Raw genomic sequence first — 20,284 nt, forward strand, 5'->3', positions numbered from 1 at the left:
TCAAAATTGTCAAAATTGTCAAAATTGTCAAAATTGTCAAAATTGTCAAAATTGTCAAAAATTGTCAAATTGTCAAAATTGTCAAAATTGTCAAAATTGTCAAAATTGTCAAAATTGTCAAAATTGTCAAATTGTCAAAATTGTCAAAATTGTCAAAATTGTCAAAATTGTCAAAATTGTCAAAATTGTCAAAATTGTCAAAATTGTCAAAATTGTCAAAATTATCAAAATTTTCAAAATTTTTAAAATTTTCAAATTTTCAAATATGACAAAAAACAAAAATGACAAAAATGACAAAAATCACAAAAATCACAAAATGACAAAATGACAAAAATGACAAAAATGACAAAAATGACAAAAATGACAAAAATGACAAAAATGACAAAAATGACAAAAATGACAAAAATGACAAAAATGACAAAAATGACAAAAATGACAAAAATGACAAAAATGACAAAAATGACAAAAATGACAAAAATGACAAAAATGACAAAAATGGACAAAAATGACAAAAATGACAAAAATGACAAAAATGACAAAAACTACAAAAATGACAAAAATGACAAAATGACAAAAATGACAAAAATGACAAAAATGACAAAAATGACAAAAATGACAAAATGACAAAAATGACAAAATGACAAAATGACAAAAAATGACAAAAATGACAAAAATGACAAAGAAAAATGACAAAAATGACAAAAATGACAAAAATGACAAAAATGACAAAAATGACAAAAAATGACAAAAATGACAAAAATGACAAAAATGACAAAAATGACAAAAATGACAAAAATGACAAAAATGACAAAAATGACAAAAATGACAAAAATGACAAAAATGACAAAAATGACAAAAATGACAAAAATGACAAAAAATGACAAAAAATGACAAAAATGACAAAAATGACAAAAATGACAAAATGACAAAAATGACAAAATGACAAAAATGACAAAAAAATGACAAAAATGACAAAAATGACAAAAATGACAAAAATGACAAAAATGATAAAAATGATAAAAATGACAAAAATGACAAAAATGACAAAAATGACAAAATGACAAAATGACAAAAATGACAAAAATGACAAAAATGACTAAAATGACTAAAAATGACAAAAATGACAAAAATGACAAAAATGACAAAAATGACAAAAATGACAAAAATGACAAAAATGACAAAAATGACAAAAATGACAAAAATGACAAAAATGACAAAAATGACAAAAATGACAAAAATGACAAAAATGACAAAAATGACAAAAATGACAAAATGACAAAAATGACAAAATGACAAAAATGACAAAAATGACAAAAATGACAAAAATGACAAAAATGACAAAAATGACAAAAATGACAAAAATGACAAAAATGACAAAAATGACAAAAATGACAAAAATGACAAAAATGACAAAAATGACAAAAATGACAAAATGACAAAAATGACAAAAATGACAAAATGACAAAAATGACAAAAATGACAAAAATGACAAAAATGACAAAAATGACAAAAATGACAAAAATGACAAAATGACAAAAATGACAAAAATGACAAAAATGACAAAAATGACAAAAATGACAAAAATGACAAAAATGACAAAAATGACAAAAATGACAAAAATGACAAAAATGACAAAAATGACAAAAATGACAAAAATGACAAAAATGACAAAAATGACAAAAATGACAAAAATGACAAAAATGACAAAAATGACAAAAATGACAAAAATGACAAAAATGACAAAATGACAAAAATGACAAAAATGACAAAAATGACAAAAATGACAAAAATGACAAAAATGACAAAATGACAAAAATGACAAAAATGACAAAAATGACAAAAAATGACAAAATGACAAAAATGACAAAAATGACAAAAATGACAAAAATGACAAAAATGACAAAAATGACAAAAATGACAAAAATGACAAAAATGACAAAAATGACAAAAATGACAAAAATGACAAAAATGACAAAAATGACAAAAATGACAAAATGACAAAAATGACAAAAATGACAAAAATGACAAAAATGACAAAAATGACAAAAATGACAAAATGACAAAAATGACAAAATGACAAAAATGACAAAAATGACAAAAATGACAAAAATGACAAAAATGACAAAAATGACAAAAATGACAAAAATGACAAAAATGACAAAAATGACAAAAATGACAAAAATGACAAAATGACAAAAATGACAAAAATGACAAAAATGACAAAAATGACAAAAATGACAAAAATGACAAAAATGACAAAAATGACAAAAATGACAAAAATGACAAAAATGACAAAAATGACAAAAATGACAAAAATGACAAAAATGACAAAAATGACAAAAATGACAAAAATGACAAAAATGACAAAAATGACAAAATGACAAAAATGACAAAAATGACAAAAATGACAAAAATGACAAAAATGACAAAATGACAAAATGACAAAAATGACAAAAATGACAAAAATGACAAAAATGACAAAAATGACAAAAATGACAAAAATGACAAAAATGACAAAAATGACAAAAATGACAAAAATGACAAAAATGACAAAAATGACAAAAATGACAAAAATGACAAAAATGACAAAAATGACAAAAATGACAAAAATGACAAAAATGACAAAAATGACAAAAATGACAAAAATGACAAAAATGACAAAAATGACAAAAATGACAAAAATGACAAAAATGACAAAAATGACAAAATGACAAAAATGACAAAAATGACAAAAATGACAAAAATGACAAAAATGACAAAAATGACCAAAAATGACAAAAATGACAAAATGACAAAAATGACAAAAATGACAAAAATGACAAAAATGACAAAAATGACAAAAATGACAAAAATGACAAAAATGACAAAAATGACAAAAATGACAAAATGACAAAAATGACAAAAATGACAAAAATGACAAAAATGACAAAAATGACAAAAATGACAAAAATGACAAAAATGACAAAAATGACAAAAATGACAAAAATGACAAAAATGACAAAAATGACAAAAATGACAAAAATGACAAAAATGACAAAAATGACAAAATGATAAAAATGACAAAAATGACAAAAATGACAAAAATGACAAAAATGACAAAAATGACAAAAATGACAAAAATGACAAAAATGACAAAAATGACAAAAATGACAAAAATGACAAAAATGACAAAAATGATAAAAATGACAAAAATGACAAAAATGACAAAAATGACAAAAATGACAAAAATGACAAAATGACAAAAATGACAAAAATGACAAAATGACAAAAATGACAAAAATGACAAAAATGACAAAATGACAAAAATGACAAAAATGACAAAAATGACAAAAATGACAAAAATGACAAAAATGACAAAAATGACAAAAATGACAAAAATGACAAAAATGACAAAAATGACAAAAATGACAAAATGACAAAAATGACAAAAATGACAAAAATGACAAAAATGACAAAAATGACAAAAATGACAAAAATGACAAAATGACAAAATGACAAAAATGACAAAAATGACAAAAATGACAAAAATGACAAAAATGACAATAAATGACAAAAATGACAAAAATGACAAAAATGACAAAAATGGCAAAAATGACAAAAATGACAAAATGACAAAAATGACAAAAATGACAAAAATGACAAAAATGACAAAAATGACAAAAATGACAAAAATGACAAAAATGACAAAAATGACAAAAATGACAAAAATGACAAAAATGACAAAATGACAAAAATGACAAAAATGACAAAAATGACAAAAATGACAAAAATGACAAAAATGACAAAAATGACAAAAATGACAAAAATGACAAAAATGACAAAAATGACAAAAATGACAAAAATGACAAAAATGACAAAATGACAAAATGACAAAAATGACAAAGAAAATGACAAAAATGACAAAAATGACAAAAATGACAAAAATGACAAAAATGACAAAAATGACAAAAATGACAAAAATGACAAAAATGACAAAAATGACAAAATGACAAAATGACAAAAATGACAAAAATGACAAAAATGACAAAAATGACAAAATGACAAAATGACAAAAATGACAAAAATGACAAAAATGACAAAAATGACAAAATGACAAAAATGACAAAAATGACAAAAATGACAAAAATGACAAAAATGACAAAAATGACAAAAATGACAAAAATGACAAAAATGACAAAAATGACAAAAATGACAAAATGACAAAAATGACAAAAATGACAAAAATGACAAAAATGACAAAAATGACAAAAAATGACAAAAATGACAAAAATGACAAAAATGACAAAAATGACAAAAATGACAAAAATGACAAAAATGACAAAAATGACAAAAATGACAAAAATGACAAAAATGACAAAAATGACAAAAATGACAAAAATGACAAAAATGACAAAAATGACAAAAATGACAAAAATGACAAAAATGACAAAAATGACAAAAATGACAAAATGACAAAAATGACAAAAATGACAAAAATGACAAAAATGACAAAAATGACAAAAATGACAAAATGACAAAAATGACAAAAATGACAAAAATGATAAAAATGACAAAAATGACAAAAATGACAAAAATGACAAAAATGACAAAAATGACAAAATGACAAAAATGACAAAAATGACAAAATGACAAAAATGACAAAAATGACAAAAATGACAAAAATGACAAAAATGACAAAAATGACAAAAATGACAAAAATGACAAAAATGACAAAAATGACAAAAATGACAAAAATGACAAAAATGACAAAAATGACAAAAATGACAAAAATGACAAAAATGACAAAAATGACAAAAATGACAAAAATGACAAAAATGACAAAAATGACAAAAATGACAAAAATGACAAAAATGACAAAAATGACAAAAATGACAAAAATGACAAAATGACAAAAATGACAAAATGACAAAAATGACAAAATGACAAAATGACAAAAATGACAAAAATGACAAAAATGACAAAAATGACAAAAATGACAAAAATGACAAAAATGACAAAAATGACAAAAATGACAAAAATGACAAAAATGACAAAAATGACAAAAATGACAAAAATGACAAAAATGACAAAAATGACAAAAATGACAAAAATGACAAAAATGACAAAAATGACAAAAATGACAAAAATGACAAAAATGACAAAAATGACAAAAATGACAAAAATGACAAAATGACAAAAATGACAAAAATGACAAAAATGACAAAAATGACAAAAATGACAAAAATGACAAAAATGACAAAAATGACAAAAATGACAAAAAATGACAAAAATGACAAAAATGACAAAAATGACAAAAATGACAAAAATGACAAAAATGACAAAAATGACAAAAATGACAAAAATGACAAAAATGACAAAATGACAAAAATGACAAAAATGACAAAAATGACAAAAATGACAAAAATGACAAAAATGACAAAAATGACAAAAATGACAAAAATGACAAAAATGACAAAAATGACAAAAATGACAAAAATGACAAAAATGACAAAAATGACAAAAATGATAAAAATGATAAAAATGACAAAAATGACAAAAATGACAAAAATGACAAAAATGACAAAAATGACAAAAATGACAAAAATGACAAAAATGATAAAAATGATAAAAATGACAAAAATGACAAAAATGACAAAAATGACAAAAATGACAAAAATGACAAAAATGACAAAAATGACAAAAATGACAAAAATGACAAAAATGACAAAAATGACAAAAATGACAAAAATGACAAAAATGACAAAAATGACAAAAATGACAAAAATGACAAAAATGACAAAAATGACAAAAATGACAAAAATGACAAAAATGACAAAAATGACAAAAATGACAAAAATGACAAAAATGACAAAAATGACAAAAATGACAAAAATGACAAAAATGACAAAAATGACAAAAATGACAAAAATGACAAAAATGACAAAAATGACAAAAATGACAAAAATGACAAAAATGACAAAAATGACAAAAATGACAAAAATGACAAAAATGACAAAAATGACAAAAATGACAAAAATGACAAAAATGACAAAAATGACAAAAATGACAAAAATGACAAAAATGACAAAAATGACAAAAATGACAAAAATGACAAAAATGACAAAAATGACAAAAATGACAAAAATGACAAAAATGACAAAAATGACAAAAATGACAAAAATGACAAAAATGACAAAAATGACAAAAATGACAAAAATGACAAAAATGACAAAAATGACAAAAATGACAAAAATGGCAAAAATGACAAAAATGACAAAAATGACAAAAATGACAAAAATGACAAAAATGACAAAAATGACAAAAATGACAAAAATGACAAAAATGACAAAAATGACAAAAATGACAAAAATGACAAAAATGACAAAAATGACAAAAATGACAAAAATGACAAAAATGACAAAAATGACAAAAATGACAAAAATGACAAAAATGACAAAAATGACAAAAATGACAAAAATGACAAAAATGACAAAAATGACAAAAATGACAAAAATGACAAAAATGGCAAAAATGACAAAAATGACAAAAATGACAAAAATGACAAAAATGACAAAAATGACAAAAATGACAAAAATGACAAAAATGACAAAAATGACAAAAATGACAAAAATGACAAAAATGACAAAAATGACAAAAATGACAAAAATGACAAAAATGACAAAAATGACAAAAATGACAAAAATGACAAAAATGACAAAAATGACAAAAATGACAAAAATGACAAAAATGACAAAAATGACAAAAATGACAAAAATGACAAAAATGACAAAAATGACAAAAATGACAAAAATGACAAAAATGACAAAAATGACAAAAATGACAAAAATGACAAAAATGACAAAAATGACAAAAATGACAAAAATGACAAAAATGACAAAAATGACAAAAATGACAAAAATGACAAAAATGACAAAAATGACAAAAATGACAAAAATGACAAAAATGACAAAAATGACAAAAATGACAAAAATGACAAAAATGACAAAAATGACAAAAATGACAAAAATGACAAAAATGGCAAAAATGACAAAAATGACAAAAATGACAAAAATGACAAAAATGACAAAAATGACAAAAATGACTAAAATGACAAAAATGACAAAAATGACAAAAATGACAAAAAATGACAAAAATGACAAAAATTACAAAAATTACAAAAATGACAAAAATGATAAAAATGACAAAAATGACAAAAATGACAAAAATGACAAAAATGACAAAAATGACAAAAATGACAAAAATGACAAAAATGACAAAAATGACAAAAATGACAAAAATGACAAAAATGACAAAAATGACAAAAATGACAAAAATGACAAAAATGACAAAAATGACAAAAATGACAAAAATGACAAAAATGACAAAAATGACAAAAATGACAAAAATGACAAAAATGACAAAAATGACAAAAATGACAAAAATGACAAAAATGACAAAAATGACAAAAATGACAAAAATGACAAAAATGACAAAAATGACAAAAATGACAAAAATGGCAAAAATGACAAAAATGACAAAAATGACAAAAATGACAAAAATGACAAAAATGACAAAAATGACAAAAATGACAAAAATGACAAAAATGACAAAAATGACAAAAAATGACAAAAATGACAAAAATTACAAAAATTACAAAAATGACAAAAATGATAAAAATGACAAAAATGACAAAAATGACAAAAATGACAAAAATGACAAAAATGACAAAAATGACAAAAATGACAAAAATGACAAAAATGACAAAAATGACAAAAATGACAAAAATGACAAAAATGACAAAAATGACAAAAATGACAAAAATGACAAAAATGACAAAAATGACAAAAATGACAAAAATGACAAAAATGACAAAAATGACAAAAATGACAAAAATGACAAAAATGACAAAAATGACAAAAATGACAAAAATGACAAAAATGACAAAAATGACAAAAATGAAAAAAATGACAACGTCACAATAAAACTTAAATGGATCATAAATATCACTAAAACATATTGAAAGCCACATCAAATTTACTCGAAAGTGTTACAATAATATATCAATTAGATCACATTTCTATCAACTTTTTTTTTCGAACATGTTGGAACTCTTCAGAATTATAATTTTAGCTATTTTATCTAAATTCGTTTGATTTTTTCTCTCGGCGCCCATGATGGAATTTAAGCGCAAAATGCGAGTTACGGTCAAATTTATTGGCATCTCGCGGGAGGAGTGGGCCAAACCGAGGCGTGGCCAAGTCATTACACATTCCTTATCCAGCTGTCACAACGCTGTTTTGTCAACCTTGTTACCCGTAGCGTCGTTCCTGTTTAAGGTTTGTTCAATCTCTGTACCATGTCCATGTACGTACAAAACACAATTCGATGGTGGTATTACTTATTACTCTTATTTGAAGGCACGAGATAATCAGTCATGGTCGCTTGGAGGTGTCACATTGTGCTTAGCTTTTATGGGGGAATAAATTGGGATCTGCGAGAGGTCCAACAATGCTCGATTGACTAGTGAAAGATTAAAGTTTATTGAGTTTCCTTTCTAGAAGAGTATTGCTAGGCACTATGTTTAAGTTCTAACAGGAGCGTCCTGACCCGGTTGGATTCCTCCAGTGGTGCCAGTGCCTGTTTTGGGCAAAAATCCATTCTCGTCCGCCTTGTAGTTGACCCAATAGGTTTGTCCATCGGGCGATACGAACGTAAAGGCACCTTCGACTCCCAGAATCTTCGTTCCGTTGGCGGTGTCCTTTGGAGTTCCAACTTCGGAGAAGATCTGCTTGTTACTTTGTTCATAACTGGAAATTAAGAAAATAATCGTGATCTAGTTGACCTGCTATTGAACTAAGATAAGGAAACGATCTCACGTAAAGGCGTAGCCTGCTTCGTTGTTATTTGTAAAGTTGTATCTCAACAGTTGAATTCCGCTGTTGTCCCCTCCGTTGTTCTGCGGCGGAATCTGCGGTGCGGCCAAAACAGCCACGACCATTGAAAGGACACTTATCAACGTGATCTTGCTCATTATTCAATTCTAAACTCAACTCAAAACTGCTTCTAAGAACCGATTACAAAACACGAATGTTCAATTCTGCCCGATAGTCGCAAATTTATATACTTACCACCCATGAAGAAGTGAAGAAGTGACCTCAAGGAAACAATCGAACGATTTGTACAAGATAAACAAATATAGTTTGAACTACAGCAATCAATTGTGAACGCTCGGCAAGCAGGTAGTTGCCATCATCATAGAAAACTACTTCCAATGTTAACGAGTGTGATTTTTTGCTATGCATCGTGATGCGCTAAATAGTAGGCCAATATTTGAATGCTGAAGCCACACTCCCATTGAAGAAGTTTCCTCCCACCTTAGATGACACCTGCAATGTCCAGCCTACTATTGATCGACCGCTTTAGAGAGAAAAATAATGAGAATCAATGTATTTTTGTCATTAGATCGTTGGTTCTTTCAAGGTTGCTGGTGTCTTGAACTTGATAAAAAGATTGAATGTATATGTGCAGCAACTGCGAAGACAGATAATCTAAATGAGTCCTAAATTCCCCAGGATAACAAACTCAAAAAAAAAAACTCTGTTTATAATACCTTGCAAATTTATGTTTATCAAAATTTTCGAATCAAAAAGATCCAGTACGATGATGAGAAAATGACGTCAAGTGGAACCTGCAGCTGTTAGCAACGACGAAACGACCTCCCTCGATGTGACGCCACTCCCGGCCAGTAAGTGTGGGAATCATCCATCAGTCGATATTACCTTCTACTTACCCTTTAGAGGGATAGCATTCTTCGGGAGCAACCTTTCCCTCACCTATTTAAAGTGCGGAAAAATTATTCATTCAATTCGTCTGGAAGAAGCAGCGAAAAAAACGGCTCCCCCTCTTTTCAAAATTCATTTTTCCACCATAAACAGTTGGAATGATCATCGGTCAAGTCGAAGTAGGCACTTGTCGTGGGAATATTCGATGGAGGCAAACAATTAGCCAAGCGCGAAAAAAGGAAGAGTCATCAGTGAGTAGGCGCATCACCGGAATCACCTTGCTTGTTGTTACTTTATTTAAAACAAACTTGCACCTTGCATTGGCTTTCTACCATGGTAACGGCAAACATCTGTTGATTCTGATCACTAATTTGGATTGAATTTAACCATTTTCTAATCAATCAGTTCGCCTGCTCATCTTCATGAACGGAAAAATGTCCCACGAACAGGATTTGCTTGCTGCTGCGCTTCCGGATCAAGTAAAGGAAGGGCCGATTGGCGTAGAATATCGGGGTGGCTGAGCGGCCCGTTGCTTGGACCTCTGAAAATGTAAAGCACAAACATTCCAATTCAATATGCTTCTTTTTCTCTAAGAAAAACAAAAAAAACGAGCTCGTGCTAGTGAAATTCCGAACTTTCACAGTTTGTTTGAAATCAATTATTTAAATAAAATTATCCGTTTTTCAGAAAAAAAAATTACAGAACACTGGGTAAAAATTGTAGCTTTATAATTATGTATATGTCGTTAAAATATTTCGAGGGTGTAATAATTGTATTAATTCGAGTTAAAATTAAGTGTTTAGACTCTAAATGATTCTTTCTGTTCGGCTCAAGGGATTTTATTTCGGGCTTGCAAGTTTGCAAGTGATCCTAACTTCGGAGAATCGTTTGAAATTTTCGGAACGTGCAGTCAAAGGATTTTATCACGCGTTTGACTTTTACTTGCAGACACGTTCGACGTTCTGCACGTAAGGAACGAAAAAGAATCAGTTTGCAACTTTGCAAGATGATTTTTTCGGAGCTGACGTCGGGCTGTTAGTATCGGCACTGCATATTACATGACGGGATCTCTTTGCACCTCTGATTTAGAGTTAAGAGTGTAAACGTCAAACGCACACACGCTCGATTTTTTATAGCCATTTATGGTTCTTAAATAACCATTTTATGATATTTACTTCAAAACCGCCAATATGGTTATTTTTCAATAATTTTTCCTGAAAGAATTTTAACCATTTTGGTAGTTTTCGAGTATAAACCAGAAAATGGTTGAGTAATTTGATGTTTTCTGTATCGCCATTTTGAAAGCGATTTACATTGCAGCTGGACGCCCTTAAAGCAATTTTTTTCTCCGCAGAAGTGCATGTTTTCCAATAAATCAATTCTGTAGAAATCGTTGAAACATCGAATTAGTAATAGATGGGGAAAGGTAAGTGATTTAAATAAATTATTCAAGTGATTCATACGAATTATTGAAGTAGTTTATTTCAATTTTCTTCATAAACAAAAAATTTCAGGGTACCGATTGGATGACGCCGGTTCAATTCCGTTTAAAACACCAACAAAATTGACAAGGACGAGGACTCATTCACCAGTCCAACTTTACAAAAAGAATCTTTCTTACGGTTAAAAAATAACCATATTTCAACTTCTCCCCGAAAAGTCATAAAATGGCATTTCCTGGGAAAAGGTCAAAAATGTTTGTTTTTGAATCGTAAATGTTTTAATAATTTCTAGCGTGCACGTGAACAACATAAACAAGAATCGGCAAAACAAAACAAAATCTGCGAAACGAAACAAATTATGTGCCAGAGTTCGTCATTGCGATTGTGATTTGCTGAACTTCGTGGAGTTACCGTCGGTCGCTTACATCTTGGAGTCGAAGTCAACAAACTGGGAGCCAAATTTAAGTTGGTTCGGTGAAGAGGTGAGACAATATGAGAGCTTCTAAATGGATCGAATGAAAACTGTTTCCTGCTCACTTTTGTCACATGGCCAAGCCGGAACTAATCCAGCCGGCAGCAGACATCGAGATGCTCCGGGACATAACCATGCGCTCGTTGAGCAGTGCAGCCAGGAAGGGCTGCCAGATTCTGTGATACTACCGTGATACCTGAGGAAACCGAGCTGTGGTATTACTGTTGTGTGTTTTGGCTGTCAGATGTTTGTCAATATGGTATGAAACGGGTCCTTCAGTAGGATTATGTCAGCTAGCTTAGGGTTTTAATATGTCGTGTGAGTAAAATGTTAAATTGCTACAAGATGTGGGTTTTGCGTATTTGTGTGTTGGGTAAGAGTTAGCCGTGTAGCACACACTGAAAGTCTGTGGTGCTCAAGTTGTTTCAAAACTTGCCGTATGTTTAGTTATAAATCACTGAATTATCAAAAGACCTAGTAGCTTTACTCGAGATGTTGATAAACACGGATAAATACGGAAGAAAATTTAAAAAAAAATCCAAATTTTAAAGTTTTTGGACGCGCTTTTTTGTAAGCTAGTGTCAAGGCAAAAATCCTAATTTCATCCCAGTTTTAGGTCTTAACTATTAATTTCTAAAAAGTTTAGTTTTAAAAGTTGTGCCGTATTCGGTTTTTTGGTCCTGCATCTTACTTGCACTAGTGAGAAACCATCAGCCAAATTCGGCACCGCTTCCATCGCCTATTATGGGAGAATTCCGGAGGTGGAGGCGGAGCAAGCAAAACAGCCACTATTATAACAAGTAGAAATGATCGTCAAAGTTGTGAAAATATTTTTGTCCATTCGTTTGTATAGGGATCTCCCATACTGCAACATATCTTCCGACTTGCACTGGTCTGGTATTTAGCCTTTATTTTCGTAAGGGATACGGACCAACAACATTGTACGAAGCACTTGCGAATGGGATAGCGTAAGAAAACTAAGGACTCTTTCGTTTGAGTTGGGACATGAAGCAAAAGTTTGCAAATTTCCAGTTTCGAACCAACTAGTCAAAATAATAACCGAGATGAAAGAACTGGTAACACTAGTGCAGGGCTACGCTTTTTATCATGACCAATAAGGCCTTTGTTAGCCTTCTGAGCTCATTGCTGGAATTGATCCCTCGGAAGTCGGAAAATATTCGATCAATACCACACTGTGAGGGGCAAGATTATGACTTACAATAGCTCTAAGCACTTCAATATCGAAAGATCTGTTGAAGAAAAGCAGAGTCACTACGCGACTCATGGTCTGGATATAACCGACTGAGAGACGGATGCGAACGAAACAGAAACTTGATTACCTAAGCGAAATCGTGAGTAAAATCCGCCGGACTGACTGCAGTGGAATGGTCCTTGAGCTTGGAAAATATGAGTGAGTCCTACAGGACTTTTGAGAAAGAAGTGCTTGAAAAAAAGTTCACATTGGGCGAGGTCACGATGAAGGATAAATTGTGGCCCTGGTTTGACGGTTGTTGTACAAAAAATGGAGTGATGTTTAAGGCTTAGTGATCGTCAGGGTTAACGGGATCTTCTTATAAAGCTGCTACATAAAATCCATGTTGAGGTTTTGCGGTATACTGGATAATACAGTCGGAGTGCTTGCAGGGAATGACCTCACGGTGGGACTTCATTGCGTTGGCGGAAAGGTGGCGAAGTCGGTTTACAAAGTCTACTAGAAGGCTGAAGAATGTAGTAGCCTCTACCTGAACCTGCCACAGATAGGGACGAAAACCAATCAAACGTCACATTCGGTACTCCGAGTTAAACGAGCGGAGTGTGAGTGAATCTTTCACGGATAACGACCACTTTGCGGTTCACTACCGCGAGGTCTCGAGTTCGGGGTCAGATATATGTAAGTGTGAAAATGAAAATCAAATGCCTCTGGAAGACCAGACGTTTTTAGTTGAAGAAGCATTGAAACTTGGATAAACTATTTGTGGAAAACTAAACGAGGGTTAAACGTAAAAAGTCGGGGAAGCCACTATGGAAACATACAGACATATCAACAGTCATCTACTAATAAGCTACTAAAAAAAGTCATAAACAAAAGGATTGAGAACACTGGAAGGCACAGTAAGTGTTCCACAAGGATCGTAAATTGTCCCGGTTTTATGGGACATAACGTGCGACGACCAGCTTACAAAAAGCCTTCCAGTGGAAGTCAATCAAGTGGAGGTCACGGAAGTTTTTGTTCTTCTAGTGACACTTGAGCGATTGAAACAGATGAAAACTGGATGCTCTCCAAGAGTCTGGATCTGGATCTAGCAACTACATATTTAGATGGTGTTGATTACCAATATAGTATCTGCCCAAACATGTATCATTACTTCGAGTAGAAACCTGGAATTCAGTATCCCACTGTGATGATTGACGTTTGACGTTTACAACTTCTCATCCAGTAGAGATATTAGAAGATAGACGCACACATTTGTAATGCTCTTGGTCATTTCTCGAAAAATTAAATGAATCATTGGAAAAGGGAGATAAGCCGATACTATAAATATCACGCGCTACGCGATAACACAATGTGACTAGAAAAGTAAGAATTAAGACTCACAACTGAAAGCACCTACACTATTTAAACAGTAATCTACAATATGACTGAATATAAAAGTGGGTTTCTCCAATGTACCCAAATAGATTACTGGAAATGAGTTAACTAGAAGTCCAACTTACCGGTTACCGCTACTGCTACTGTGCCAACTTCATCCACTTTCACGTGGGTGGTCTGCCGAACTTCTCCGATCCGAGAACGATCTCGTTCCAAAATGTGCAAATCGAAACGTTCAAAGAGAGATTTCAGTCCCATCTCCTTCAACAACTCCTTCGCGTCCAGTTTGTATTTGGCGGTAAACTTGGGTATGAAAACATCCAACGTCGTTGGAGTTAGTTCCTCATCCAACTTGGCGTAGAAGTCGGCATTCAAGAGGTCAACAGTTTGTTGGAGAGTCGTTCGACTTGAAGGCAGGATAAGCATCATCGACAGGTCAGTTTGCTTTTCGTAGAGGAGTTCCAGCACGTGCATGTTCAATTTGTGCATGTAATCGTAGAGGAATTCTCCAGTAAGGTGCATCATCTGAACCTGCTGATCTCCATTCGTGAAGTGGAACAATTTTGGTTGAGTGTGCTCCGCATTGAATGGAACAGCCCAGCTAGCATTCAAAGCAACCACACTCAGCACCAGCATGTCGTTGTCCACCCGCAAATCACCCGGTTCCATGTATTTTGTGATGAGATTTTTTGTTTCTTCTTTTACCCACTGATTGATTGAGTTGACAACGGCATCCACGTCCTGGAAGTCGGCAACCTCGACCTGGGCACGGAAACGATCCCGGAATAGAGGAAGAACTTCCGGGTTCAGCTCCGCATCGGTGTGATACATCTTGACCCGAACCTTGAGTGATTCCGTCGGGTCACTGTTGAGTTCACCGATGAATTGCTCCAGATTACCGACTTCGACTTGTTTATCCGGTTGCAGATACATTCGGGTTTGCATATCGGGGGACACTTCGTTGCCGGCTAGCGGGTAGAACATAGCCAGAGCCATCCGCAAACTGGTTGGCGAAAGAACCGCGTTCTTATCCGATTTGAAGACTCGCTTGAACATGTCGAAAGTGAACTTGTTACTAGAGACTGCATTTTCTGTTAAAAGTAAAATTCATTGGTGATCAAGGCGGATAAAAATATTTAATAAGAAGTCCTACCTGTAGAAAGACAGAATGCACTTTGAAAAAGTGCAATAACCAGAACGATCGAACGGAGGGACATTTTTCCTGTGTAGGGGAGAATGAGGATACTTGATCCCTGGGGATACTTGATTCCTTAGCTATATCTCGAAACTGGAATGTCTTACAAAGATCAAATGTTCTAGAAAAATGTGCCAAAATGAGCAAAATAACAATGCTTGTAGGTTAAACATTTTTAACAAAATAATTGTTTGAGTAATTGAACTTTGTTTGAAAAATTTCACAAAATGTAACTTGAAGATCTTTTTTCATCACTTTAAAATGTTCCTTACATGGGAAAATAATGAAAAAAATATTTCTTCCAATGTATCAATCATTCGAGCGTAAAATGAACTTCATAATGCCATATTTTCAAAGCAAAGGAAAACTTTCAACTTTTTTCAGAAAAAAATTTCTAAAATGTTGATTATGGGTACAATTGATCCCCTACAGTTGGTCACAATTGATCCCCCTTCCAAACGGCATATTCTTCTTCTGAATTGATCGTTATGATTGCTGATTACGAAATTACTAATATTTATCCAAAAACTAATATTTATTAAACAATTGTCTGAAGAAAAGAGCAAAAATAATTAATTTTCTCTTAATTATAAAAAATAGCGCCTTAAAGTATGCAATGTTATTAGCGTTGAGACAAAGTTATAGAATTTTCTTCTTATGTCTGCTATAAATTGTGAAATGAGAAAAAACATGACCGAAATAGTCAATTAACATTCTATCTTGGGGTTTTGTTTGATTTTTATACAAGGATTAGGGCTTCCTGAATAAAAGATCAAGCCTCCTTCAATAGGGGATCAAGTCTCCCCTAACTTCAGAAAAATCGCAATATTTTTACTCCCACGAAAATGCTTCTAGTTCATCAACGGGTTCCAGTATCGTTCTAATTTTTGGAGCATAGAAACTTGAAGTTACAAGCTGTCAGAAAATGTCAAAGACGGCTAGTTGCTAAATTTTTCCAAAAAGTTATGGTGAAAATAAGAAAAGGGGATCAAGTATCCCCACTCTCCCCTAAATATTTCAAGAAGCGCACCCGGCAAAGACCAGATCTGAACTAATAACTAGTCGACGAGCGATGCAGACTGCCCAAGTACAAACTATCGATCGGAATCTGTTTATTTTCCTGACCAGCTTATGTAACTACGCCTCGCTGATAACAAATGAGCGCTGAAGGTTCAAAGAAAAATGTGCTGCTGATTTGCAATTAAATTTAGTGTTCGTTTCATGGACATGTGTCTATCAATCTAATAAAGTGAATTGACCAGACTGTTTCTGTTCTGTAACAATGAGTTTATTTTGTACTAAAGTTGAGTTAAACTAGAAAGACAACTTTTTTTAACTTTAACAAGTATATAACTACCTAACTTTTTAAATATCTAAGTTAAAACTAAACAGTCTTAATACCCAAATTGGTTGTTATTTTAAACGATTCATGATCACTGGTGGTGCGAATATGTTCCTATAAAAATGATTTCCTTGGTGGAATATTTTCTGATGAGGTAGACAAACGGCCGATCCGCAGTAAAGTGAACAACTTTCGGTGGTCCGGACAGCAAAACGAACTGGAGCTCTGAAAAAAAAAGGAAAAAATAGTTCACGTTGAAAAAATATGCACAAAATTTTAAAAATTTCAAACCTAGATTTAGCGGATCTCATATCTCTAAATATGAGAGGTTAAGGTTGAAAAATCTAATTCATATTCAGAATTCAGATTCAGAATTAAGAATCAGAAACTCAAAATTTCGGTTCAAAACTCAAAATTTTTAATGTTTAACTCACCAGTAACGGCAGCTGCCGAGACTCCATCTTCAGTGACGTCGATCCGTGCCCGGTGCTGAATATCAGCTAACTTGGAAGGTTTTTCGTTGCTCAAGTCAAAAACGCCCTCGTCGAACATTTTCTCGAGGCCCATCGTGCGAAGAATCTTCTTGGCCGGAGTGTTGTGATTGACCGAGAATTTCGGCATCTGTAGTATCACTTTTACATCATCCAAGTGATCCTCGATTTGGTTATAGGTTTCAAGGTTGAAGTTCTGTATGAAGGTATCAAAAGTGTCCTGTTCCGGTAGGAGGATCCACATCGCGAGATCGGTTTGTGGTTCGTACGAAAGTTCAATGACCTTGACTCCGTCTAGGTTGGCGTACCGGAAGTCGTCTTCCTGATACATCATGTCCACTTCTTGGTTTCCATTCAGATAATTGAACGTAGCTTTGTCGGTTGCATCGGAATTGAACTTGAGATTCCAGGAAGCATTCAAGGCAACAGCGTTCAGCATAAGGAGGTTGGCTTGAGTATCAAGATCCATTGGGTCGACCAGGTCCTGGATCATACCATTGGTAGCCTTTCTGATCCAGCTGTTTGCTAAATCTGATACCAATTCGGGTTTCCTGAAGTCCACTGGCTCCATTTCCATCTCGTAGATCGTTTTCAGAGAGTGCAGAAAGCTTGGTTTGATTTCTTCGTTCTTCGAGTGGAACACCTTGAAGGCGATCCTCAAGGCCTCGTTGTTGTATCCAATGTACTTTTGGAGGTTTTTGACCACCTTTTCGGGATCAGCCGAAAGACGTAGAAATTGCTGCATCTCACTGGCAGTTTCCGGATGAGCCGCGTGGAATAGCATCGAAAGAGCTGATCTGATCGAAACCGGTGACATCACTAAATTGTCTCCGGCGTCGTTTTGTCTGTGAGCCATCCTGAAGAAATCCAGCGTAAAGTCCACCGATCTGTGGAAATCGTCTGCAAACAGAGGTGTTAAAGGTTAATTGATGTTATATATTGACACCGTAATAAATATACAAAAATTTGCAACTTAAGGTTGACCTACCTATTGTATCAATGCTTCTACCAGCAGCAACAACCACCATAAATAATAGTCCCAATAGCTTCATTTGTGAATACCAAAACATAAACACTTCCAAAAAATATCTTAAAAACGCGTACTACGATTGAAAACACACTAATCGAAATGATCACCGTTGCTGGCACCTTTCCTTAATGATTCTTCACAGCCAGCGCAGGCTCACTTTTATTGTAAATCAAATCTCAGATTCGACTTACTAACAACTACCTAACCACTTACGCTGGGCTACCACTCTAGATGACGACGCGACGACGCGCTGTTTTCATTCACAAAACCGATAAGAAATCCTCGCAGCATCCACAGCTGCTCCCTTCCTTTGCCCTCCCCCAATCGCAACAAGTAGCTTCGGCAGGTATAAGTGGATGCCAAGAAATGGAACTACATATTCCTACTACCTACATACGCAAATGGTCATTTCGAGTAAAGTTGAAAAAACGGGGTTGCGCTGGGTTTTTACCAAGCAAAATGGAATCACACTCAGGCGCCTTCGAGTTCAGGGAAATTTGCCACAAACTGGAACTCTCTTTCGCTGCTGTTATGCGCTGGCTATTTGGGGTCAGGTTGAGGAATTATGTTTCTGGTTGCCCAAATTTATGACTTCTACGAATATTCGGCGGTGTGGGAAAACCCCAAACAAGGTGGAAGATAATTTTTCGAAGGGTCAATTCATCATTTTTTTTTCAATCAGTGTAGGCTTTGACTCGTTTCGTTAATATGCGTTTTTTTTTGTTTTGCTTCTGATAAGTTTTCAATGTAAACATTCCCCCTTATTCTGCGCCGCGCGTGAGGTAACGATAGTCGAGTCGAGTCGGAGTCATGTGAGTCTTGTCACCTTATTCCCGAAGCCGATGTGACAGAGGTTCATGCCCAGCTGACTACTAGATTAGGATAAGAACTCAAAAAGTTCATTCTAAAAGACGTTTCTCACTATTGGAATCGGGTAACTAGGGTGATTCGACTATCGTCACCTCACGCGCGGCGCAGAATAAGGGGGATTGTGTATTTAAAAAATTTCTGAATAATTGTTGGTAAAAAACTTTTAAATTACGAAAAAGTGGAAGTGAAATCCCACCTGAAAACGCTGATTTGCTATTTTTATTCGAAACAGAAGTACCAAGTGGCGACATTTTGCTAATTCTGAAACTCTACTTTGAGACTGCGAAGCTTTGAAAATCCCCAGCTTAACAGGAAACTTCACCTAGGAGGTGGAAATAGAAGCCGAAGATCGCAACATCGTTGGTAAGCTAAGTCCTTTTAAGATGAAACATACTGAATATTAAGTTCGTTCCAGTATCTTACTAAAAAAGTAAGTTGTGATGGTCGTCGACATTGAAGCAATCGATGAAAATGTTTAACAACATTCAAAGTATTAATCAACCACAGTAGCAGTACTCTAGAAGCACTTTTTTTCCAAATGGATGTTAGGCCTAATAGACAGCATGCCGAATAGATGATAGGCCGAAAAGATGTTAAGCTAAAACGACTATAGGACGAATGGACGATATTGATATGTTACTTGTCGCTAAGAACAAGAACACGGGCTCTCAGAGTCTGGAAAATGAGGCCTCGAAGTCTTCGCCATATTTCAGTTTTTTATTTTGCAAGTTTGCTACTCAAAGCTATACTTTTCGGGGCTTTAAGCGTACAATGTCACTAAATCAATATTTCCAGCTTTTGATGAACAAAAAACCAGGAGTTTGATTTTTTTTTCGATTATAGTCGTTTTACCATCTTTGTGGCATTCGCTACTTAATATCAATGTTGCAGTTGGCGAACAGTTATTGAAAAATTTATCCGGTACAACTGTGTTCGATGTTTACTCTTGGGCTCAAACTCACGGACATCGGTTCAGGAAGCATCTGACTTCCCAACTGAGCTAAAGGGTGTCCTCGATGAAATTGCCACACTATGAAATTGTTCTAACTTTTTGACCGTTGGGTTGAATTTAATGAAAATTTGGGTGGATT

The 20,284-nt window shown here is 32.9% G+C and overlaps 2 protein-coding genes across 2 annotated transcripts; both read right to left on the reverse strand.

The window, feature by feature from the left end:
- Nucleotides 1-8,495: 8,495 nt before the first annotated feature.
- On the reverse strand, nt 8,496-9,079 carry LOC129759541 (cuticle protein CP14.6-like). Its single transcript, XM_055757007.1, has 2 exons — nt 8,856-9,079; nt 8,496-8,786 (listed from the first exon to the last, which is right to left on the reverse strand). The coding sequence occupies exons 1-2, from the start codon at nt 9,008-9,010 to the stop codon at nt 8,561-8,563; spliced, it is 381 nt and encodes a 126-aa protein (XP_055612982.1). The 5' UTR covers nt 9,011-9,079; the 3' UTR covers nt 8,496-8,560.
- A 976-nt stretch (nt 9,080-10,055) lies between these two features.
- Nucleotides 10,056-18,459, reverse strand: LOC129759542 (uncharacterized). Its single transcript, XM_055757008.1, has 6 exons — nt 18,282-18,459; nt 17,237-18,193; nt 16,967-17,027; nt 15,419-15,510; nt 14,391-15,356; nt 10,056-10,302 (listed from the first exon to the last, which is right to left on the reverse strand). The coding sequence occupies exons 1-6, from the start codon at nt 18,361-18,363 to the stop codon at nt 10,163-10,165; spliced, it is 2,298 nt and encodes a 765-aa protein (XP_055612983.1). The 5' UTR covers nt 18,364-18,459; the 3' UTR covers nt 10,056-10,162.
- Nucleotides 18,460-20,284: the final 1,825 nt, after the last annotated feature.

Source organism: Uranotaenia lowii, unplaced genomic scaffold, assembly GCF_029784155.1.
Source record: "Uranotaenia lowii strain MFRU-FL unplaced genomic scaffold, ASM2978415v1 HiC_scaffold_187, whole genome shotgun sequence".
Taxonomy (NCBI): domain Eukaryota; kingdom Metazoa; phylum Arthropoda; class Insecta; order Diptera; family Culicidae; genus Uranotaenia; species Uranotaenia lowii.